The sequence below is a fragment of the Macaca nemestrina genome, chromosome 3 (genome assembly GCF_043159975.1).
Source record: "Macaca nemestrina isolate mMacNem1 chromosome 3, mMacNem.hap1, whole genome shotgun sequence".
Lineage (NCBI taxonomy): Eukaryota > Metazoa > Chordata > Mammalia > Primates > Cercopithecidae > Macaca > Macaca nemestrina.
The window spans coordinates 79,064,028-79,073,389 of record NC_092127.1 but is presented as its reverse complement, the minus strand read 5'-3'; the positions used below and the strand labels follow the sequence as shown (position 1 = coordinate 79,073,389).

General features: G+C 40.6%; 1 protein-coding gene across 2 annotated transcripts in view; it reads right to left on the bottom strand.

Moving 5' to 3' along the window:
• Window positions 1–499: 499 nt before the first annotated feature.
• Window positions 500–9,362, bottom strand: part of LOC105486253 (ELOVL fatty acid elongase 6) — a 150,013-nt gene continuing 141,150 nt past the window's right edge. For both annotated transcript variants that reach the window (XM_011749010.3, XM_011749011.3), the window contains one exon: window positions 500–4,365. In XM_011749010.3, the coding sequence (XP_011747312.1) occupies window positions 3,941–4,365 (425 nt within the window). In that variant the 3' untranslated portion in view covers window positions 500–3,940. The remainder of the gene's footprint in view (window positions 4,366–9,362) is intronic.

The window sequence follows — 9,362 nt, the reverse complement described above, 5'->3', positions numbered from 1 at the left end:
CTCAGTAGAGGCTGTACTATCAGAATAAAGAAAAAATAGTAACCTGAGCACCTTGTCTCTCCCAGGTAATTCAGAATCTGGGACTATGGCCAGACTTCCGAAACATTCTATTCTAGCATCACTCTACTCCAGGAGCTTTGTTACTCTGATGTGACAGGCTTTACCTTATGAAGATGCTACATCTGATTAAAAAAGACATTCTGGGCCAGGCACGGTGGCTCACGCCTATAATCACAGCACTTTGGGAGACCAAGGCGGGTGGATCACTTGAGGTCAGGAGTTTGAGACCAGCCTGGCCAACATGGTGAAACACTGTCTCTACTAAAAATACAAAAATTAGCTGGGTGTGGTGGTGGGCACCTGTAACCTCAGCTACTTGGGAGGCTGAGGCAGGAGAATTGCTGGAACCTGGGAGGCGGAGGTTGCAGTGAGTCAAGATTGCGCCACTGCACTCCAGCCTGGGCAACAAGAGCAAAACTCTGTCTCAAAAAAAAAAAAAAAAAAAAAAAAAAAGAAAGAAAGAAAAGAAAAAAAGACATTCCGTGGGTCTCTCTGTTCTCCTAGGTTCCCACTGTCTTTCCCATCAATTCTATAAAGCCCACTCATACGAAGTTTCTAACTCAGTCCAGATACATTAGTCTCTTTTCTAATCAGTTTCTTTATGTAAGCAGAGAGATGGAGAAGCGAGGGGATATAATCAAGCCTTTCTTTTCCCTCTAGCAATGTACATGTACAGCATTACCTCTTCTCCCCTTACTTTTGTAGTGGAGCATAATTAGAAGGATGGGAGTAAGTGACTTTGAAGAACAACTTCAATCTGTGGTTTTAATTTGGTACTTTGGCCTTCCGTTAGATGTAATATGGTAGTTACTCTTTTCCCATAAGCAACACTAGAAGGTCACATAAACCCCCTGCTTTATGAATAGAGCACTTCTCACTAGAACTTCATTGCAAACTCATGGGCTTGGGTTGATGCTCAGACCTAGTGTATGAAATTGTGTGTGTGTGAAATAAAGGATTTTTTTAGTCCAAGAACAATGTTTTCACCATAGTAGGATTGGGATGCAGTGGAAAATCTTCAATAGAAAGATAATCTATTGCAGCATAGTGGGGCAGTTATAAAAACCTGCCTGCCCAAGTTTTTCTGGAATGTTAACTGACAGCAGGATTATCTATGTGGCAGTCAATTCTCTGGTAGGTTTCAGATTTGTCATGGGCCAGTGATCCAGCCTCATATCTTGATATGATTAAAGCAGCTAAGCTGAGATGTTAAAAACAGTGCATTGAACCTATACTACCAAAATTTCGTTTTGTTTTGTTTTTTAAAAAAATGTGGCTTTTTTCCTCCCATGATAAACATTGGAAATGCCTTTAGATATATTTAGCTAATTTTAAAACTATTAAGACATTCACCCTGTAAACAAAAATTCCAAATTATTTTACAAGTAAAGACAAACATGAACCTAATACCAAGATGAAAGTGCTTTGGAAGCATCATTCAGAGTCTTTTTAAGGTTTATGCTCACTTCCGTATTCTAACCTGCATTAAGAGATCTGTAATAAATCACTGAATTAAATAATTAAATCAACCAGATGAGCCTCCAATGGGTCTTTCAATTAAACTCAAGTCAATTGTTATGTGGCCTTCTCCTCATTTTAATTATTCTCATTTTCTGTTATAAGGAAAAAAGGCTTATTGCACGGTATCATGTATTTGCAAAGCTCAAAATAACATTTGCATCCTAAGCATCTATTAGTTCTTGTAACAGGACCTGTCTTTTCAGCTCATGTCAGATTTTGCATAATTTATAATACATTCCTCCATCAATTGTGTCTCATCTATGAACCAACTTCAAGACATTATAGACCACTCACAATCATTTAACACAGATGTAACAACTTTCCTCCCCTGCGCTGCCCCCCGCTCCCCATTTCTTCCAGTCATGACTTGGTTTGCATGGATTCTTTGTTCACTGCTCAAACCATTCACACAGAATGGAATAAAACTTTATTCTTTTTAAATTCCACACATAAATGAGATGCTGAAAAAGCCCTTGCCATCTCTGACAGAAAAGCAGAGCAGCTCTGTTTCATGAACGACAGCACAATTAAAGCTAAAATAATATAAAAATAATTTGAAAAAATCCCTTTTACTGTACACTCTCAAAGCAAGAAAGAGAAACAACAGTTTTTTTTTTGTTTTTTTTTTTCTGCTAGCCAGAAAATGTGTTTCTATTCATTTGGGCTTTGAAGTTCAGTGTACCCCACATGTGTGTGTGTATGCGTGGCTATGTGCATGGAATCTATGCAGTGTAGAAGCCCCTAATCTTTTCATCTAGTTTGCCTAATCATTAAGCTACTTAACCAATTATAACACTATTATGTCACATTGAACCACTTTACATAATTGCTTCCTTGAAATACTAGGAACATTGACACATGTATTTGGCTTGTAAAGGACTGAAGTATTACAGATAATATTATCCAGTTTTTTTTTTTTTTTTTAAAGAATATGGCTCTTAATAAATTGATTTTGAGTTCCAGAGCGAAAGTCCCTTCTAAAACATTTCTGAAGCTGACTTGAAGCAGGGTGAGTATCTTCTGATTTGGCCAAAGATATGACAAGTGTTTCATATCACTTAAAATTTGAGGGATAAGTGTATAGGGGGCCCTTTGTTGTCAACTGTTTTCAGCCAAACTTGCCTTGAAGTTTGTTGTAGTATTGCCATTCAGCCAGCAGAGGGCACTTTACACACCTCTACATTGCTTGGGGAGCAAATGCTGATGATGCAGAAACACAGTGTTCCCCCAGTATCAGGAACAGCCCTGTGATTTCCTTTTGGAATTCACAAAAATATTGAAAATATACGCGGTACAATGTTTCATTTGGAAAGTTATGAGTGTGTGCGAAGTCAAACAGGGAGGGGCATACACACCGTCTGTCTCTCGAATTGATCTTCGGCTCACCTCTTTTCCCACTGCCTTTCTCCCTTTTCTAGCTCACTGTGGTCCTGGGCCGGGCCTTTTTACAAATACTACACAACCTGTTTCACATTGTTTGGTCAAGTGTTTATCTTTTCGATTCTGTATTTACTCTTCTGTTCAAAAGCCCGGGGCAACTGAACAAAAGGATAATGCTTCATATCTCATTTAAGAGTGAAAATTACAGTTCAACTATCAGAAATGCTCTGGGATGGAGCTGCCCCCATGGGACCTGGGCTGCACTGTTTCCATCCTCCCAGGAAGAACCTTGGGGAAGTATTTGCCCCCTTTGGTTTTGGCAAACTCACTAGCCTGAGGCTATGCAGTGAAGATGAAGTTAGTTGAAATATAGTTGTTTACATCTGTTTTCATAAGGATGATTAAGACATCTTTTCTCATGGGGGCTACAGCAGCTGACATTTCTTAAAAAGGCTTTAGTTTCTACAAAAGCATTATTGTTCTAGACATACACCCTGTGTCTCTTTCATTTTTATCTTTTCTATTGGCTCCAGTTTAGTGTCCATAAAGTTAGAAAGGATTGTGTGTGTGTGTGCCCACAGTTTCTAGAGTAAAAATCTTTCATCTTAGAGAAATGTGACACTTAGTAAATACATTTTTTTCCTATGTGTTAATAGCCTTTGTTTGCCTTTGATTAGTCTCCTCTGCCTCTGGCTTGCTTTTGTTCTCCCTTGTCCTAGAGTTGACAGATAAAGAGGGAATGGGGTCTTCCAGCAGCAGTGCTTGGAGATGGAGGTGCACTCAGTGAGTCCTCACCCTAAAAGGATCATAAACTTACTGGGTTAAATCAACCTAATTATCCCTAAGCTGCCTTGGGTTTTGTGTTTGCTCATGTTTTGTTTTGTTTTAGCTGCACCACGTGTGATTCCTTGTGCCATTTTCTTTTGTCTATTATTTTTCTTGATGACCCTGAGCTATGGCTTCCTCCTCAGTTCCAACACTATTCAGCTTTCGTTGTTTTCCTCATTTTGCCGATGTAGGCCTCAAAGAAGAAATGGCAGAAGAGCACAAGGTAGCTGAGGTACATGAGTGAGGACCAGAAGATGTTCTGAAAGTGAGAGTGACACTGGTCATGCTGCATCCAGTAGAAGACCAGGTAGTTAATCACACAGCCCATCAGCATCTGAGTGATCTGGGACAAGGTGATGAACATGGCAAACTTCCGGGAGACTCGGAAACCTGCCGCCCGCAAGGCATAGTAAGAGTACATCACGGCGTGCACGCTATAGTTCATAGTCATGAACCAACCTCCCCCGGCAACCATGTCTTTGTAGGAGTACCAAGAATACAGGAGCACAGTGATGTGGTGATACCAGTGCAGGAAGATCAGCTTCTGCTTCCTCAGAACAATGAATATTGTATCTCCTGAAAGACAAAGGGGAAGAAGGTACGTGAGATCCTTGACCACCAATAACGATGACTTACGGTTTTATAAGAGGGTAGACATCCTGAGCTAGGACTGGAGGGTTACATGGATGGGATTAGAACCCATGACTGGTACTTACTAGCTCTGTGACCCTGGACAAGTTACTTGTCCTCACTATTTCTAGTTTCCTCATCTATATAAATGGTGATAATTTAAAAGAGTAGCATGGAATTGCCTGAGGATTAAGTGGATAATCAGCATGGCCCTCTTCACACACAGTCTGCAAGCAGCAAATGTTTCTTTCAAGGTATTTCACACAAAATCTTATCCATCATTGATCTGGAAGGGACATTAACAACTATGTTGCCAACTCCCAACTCAACTATACATCTTAGGAAATATCACCTGGAGGGGACCGGTGACTTGTCTTAGATCCTTTATCAATCAAAAGAAACGCACTGGAACTCAAGTGCCCAGCAAAATGTTCTAAGGCCTCTCTAGAGTAGTAAAACCATACTTTTTCTTTGGTACATGACAAAAGGTGCCCCTCAAACACATGTCCTTGTGAGCTCCCTGTAAATTACGAAGCCTTGCCAAATGGCAGTGAGAAAAGTAAAATCTAAACAAAAGACAGACAGAAAAAGGGGGACAAAAGTCCTCTTCTATACACATTCGCTGACAAGGGTAATAGGAATATTTTATACCAGTGAATCAAGTGAGGAGAAATTGAAAATAACAGTTTTCATTTTATAGAATTAACTGAAAAGCTTTCCAGGATTTATCAAAATTTCGTCTAACAATATCCCTTTGAAGGAAAAGACCATAGCTTCTGAGGCAGGGAATTTATATTACGAAAGCTAGAATTATGCTGAGGTGGGTAGATGCTATGTATCTGCAATGCTTCACTGAAAAGTCTCAGGGCTCTGAAAATAGACTGTAGAACATTTATGTAAAATTGGATGAAGAGCAAGCCCAGTGAAAAATACACCCAATTACATTATCGAGTAAGAGAATAAGGGAAGATACACTAGGATGTGGGACAGAAACAGGCTAATGCAGGTGAATGCATCTTTCTCCTTCCTATCTCTGTGGTTATAACACATGGGAAAAATTGACATCCTTCATGACGTTTGGTGAACTCAAACCTGGCTTCTTTTTGTGTAAAAACAAGAGTTAGAAGGTTCTTTTAATTTTTTATTTTGTTTTTGAGATAGGGTCTCGCCCTGTCACCTACATGCCATCACAGCTCACTGAAGACTTGATCTCCTGGGCTCAAGTGATCCTCCCACTGCAGCCTCAGGAGTAGCTAGGACTGCAGGCACGTGCTACCAAGCCCAGCTGATTAAAAAAAACTTTTTTAGTAGAGATGAGGTCTTGAACTCCTGAGCTCAAGCTATCTGCTGGCCTCAGCCTCCTAAAGTGCTGGGACTATAGGCGTGAGCCACCGTGCCTGGCCCTGGATCTTCTTCTTCTGAAATTTAACTAAGCGCAAAAAAAGCTAGAACTTATTCCTGCCTTATCCCTCATGTACTTCACAGATGGCCTAAAACGCTTGCACCAGGCAAGGTCAAAGCATGCTGGGCTGTGGGGAAAGACTTCTAAGGTTCTAATGACAGTGGCTGGAAGGATACAGATGGTGCCCCATTCCATTCATTAGGAGAGCTATTAGTTTATTTTCCTACTAAACTGTTAAATAGTATTATTTCTTATTTGTTTACAATAGAAAAAGAAAGTTGGCTGGGTGCCGTGGCTCACGCCTGTCATCCCAGCACTTTGGGAGGCCGAAGCAGGGGGGGGATCACTTGAGGTCAGGAGTTCGAGACCAGCCTGGCCAACATGGTGAAACCCCATCTCTACTAAAAATACAAAAATTAGGTTGGCACGGTGGCTCACACCTGTAATACCAGCACTTTGGGAGCCCGAGGTGGGCGGATCACGACGTCAGGAGATTGAGACCGTCCTGGCTAACATGGTGAAACCTTGTCTCTACTGTAAAGCAAAAAAAAAAAAAAAAAAAAGCAAAAAAAAAAAAAAGTAGCCAGGGGTGGTGGCGGGCACCTGTTAGTCCCAGCTACTCTGGAGGCTGAGGCAGGAGAATGGCATGAACCCGGGCAGCGGAGCTTGCAGTGAGCCGAGATTGCGCCACTGCACTCCAGCCTGGGCGACAGAGTGAGACGTGAGACTCCATCTCAAATAAATAAATAAGTAATAAAATAAAAAATTAGCTGAGCATGGTGGCAGCCACCTGTAATCCCAGCTACTCAGGAGTCTGAGGCAGGAGAATCACTTGAACCCGGGAGGCAGAGGTTGCAGTGAGCCAAGATCACGCCATTGTACTCTAGCCCGGATGACAGGGCGAGACTCCATCTCAAAAAATAAATAAATAGGAAAGTTGTCAGTTGTCATATTTCTGAACTTACTATCAAATTTTTGTTGAAGTCATCTTCTCTCTTGCAAGATGCCTGATTTTTATGGTGTCTATAAATGTCAGGCAGGCTAACAATGATGGATGCTGATGGTAACACTCATACTTAAGGGACAAAACTGGTGTCAGGAGACCCCGGGTCTACTTCTCAGTGTTAAACTGTGCTATTTTTGTGTGCCTGTCAGAGAGCCACCGTTTCTGTATAACTACTACTCTGTGCCTCCAATCCCTCTGTTGACAATAACGTAGACACAATCAATTCCAGCTACCTTTGTTCATAGTGTAAAGAAGGTAGATGTCTAAGAAACTGTATGTTTAAAACAAATTGAGTCATTCATAATTGAATAGATGCTTTTATGAGTCTGTTAGCATTAACTAAAATATAAATCCCCATACAATTCCAAACACATTATAATAAATTTGTCATAAAGTGATATGCATTTCATCCTAATTCTTTAGTTTAACTCTATCATCACTTTTATATTAAAATCTTACTGTCTAAAGAATGATTAAGAAAAACCATATTAGAATGGGCCAGTGTGGGATGGAAAGTGGAAGGTACAATTCTGGAGTTAAGAACGGCTTTGTGTTTCTCCTGTCTGGAGGTGAGGGTGTATCTCAGGTTTATCTGAGACACACTGGGTATTTCTAGTTACTTTAGGGAGTGGAGTGGAGTGGAGGGGTAGGAGGGGAGAAAACATGTCCCAAAATTTCAATGACAAAATTAACTTAAATTTGCTTAGGAGTTTTTTCCAGAACACATATGCGGGATGGTGGGTGCAGGAATGAAACTGAGCGTCTCGCAGCAATGGCTCTGGAGCTGATCAGTAATACCATTCAATGCTCTATCAGGGTTACTATCCCCAAGACTGCTGACCCAAAAGAGTGGTAGTTTCCCTCAAGCAGGGGGAACTGGTGGGGCTCCAGAAGAGCTAACTGAGTCCTCGCACGGTTTTGGATATGGCAGCTGAGATGCATCAGTCATGTCGCTCTAGCAGGTACAAATTATTTTTCCTCTGGGGAAACCACATAATGTCACATTTAATTTGTCATGAGCCAGAGTCATGCCAAGTGAAGGTAATTTCAGGCTTTCCAGAAGCTATGGAGTGACCCAGAAATGTTAACTATCAGAGGAACTGTGCATTTGAGTTGGTCAATCTTTGTTGTTCAAATGTCCTGTTGGCATAACGGGAAGGATGCTGGCCAAGTACAAGCAATGGGACTTTAGACTCTTGGATGTTTCAGTCATGTCATTTTAGCTACCTCCTGGCTCATGTTCTTTTTATCATGATTTCTCTAACCTTTGATCCAATTATTATCATGGAAGAGTCAGCTTTCAGGCAGGGCATGGTGTTCCTTATACCCAAGTGTCCCTTCTTAACTACACCTTTGCAGCTGCAGGAAAAGCAACAAGCATTTGGAAATCCCCAGGGTGTTCTTGGCCACCAAGAGACACAGAGAGGCTACTCTGTGTGTGGTTTGTGACACACAGCTGAGTCCCTCTTCCCAGAGCTAGCTAGAGTGCTGCTGAGTCAGAGCTTCAAAAACAATGACATGCTCAACTGAGCAAAGACCTGGGCTCACAGCAGATGTTTCCAAGTTCTAACAAAACAAAATCTCAGCAGGTTTTAATATAATCCAAATAGTAGGTGCTCAAAGATTTGGCACACAAAGCAGGTTAGTGGCTCTCTTCCTCTCACTTGTTCTAGTGGCCTGCAACCCCATAATTCACTGAAATGAGCACACGGTTTTCTGCTGAAACAGAAAGCTCTTCTTGCTATTTATTAAGAGTTTAGTGAAGGGGGAGTTAGTGTGGAATGAGAAGCATTTCAGTTGGGGAAGATGCAAAAGTTCTGGAAGTTGATGGAGTGATGGTTGCTCAACAATCTGAACAGTGTGTATATTTTACTGCAATTTAAAACAAGAGTTTGAGTTTGTGGGAGCTGGGGGGATACAGTTTCAGTATTGTACATGGAAGAACTGTTTTTTTCCTCACAAGATCTTTTCCTTTTGATGCTCATAAGAGAGTCTAGAGTCTTAGAATATTGAAAGGTAAAACTTGGGACCTAAAAATAAGAAAAGTTCTAAATAATCGAAATGGGTAAATCTCTCTTAACTCAGTAGTGGAGACAAGATTTCCCAACTACACAAACTGGAAAGAAATTTAACGTCCAAAATGCATGGGAAAAAAAAGTCATCCAGGCAAACATGTTGACTACGTAAAGACCTAGGTCTGCTTGTCTTGGAGACACTTGCACTGATTTTGGACCTGTTTTGAGTCAGCAGTTAACCTCTGAATGGCCATTGTCAGAGGAGCTCCAGAGTATTTGAAGAATAATATCCCATATTTTAAAATGTAAAAAAAAAAAAAAAAAAAAAAAAAGTATTCAGGACATGAAAATTATCTCTATAAAGCGTTTGAAACTATATGAAGAATTTATGTTACTAATTAGCCTCATTAAAAACTACATCAAGATTAGAATATTATTTTTCCCAACACTTCAATCTCATATTTTAACTACAGAAGGATCAATTATTGGATAATCCACAAAGGACTACTACAAGTTTTTG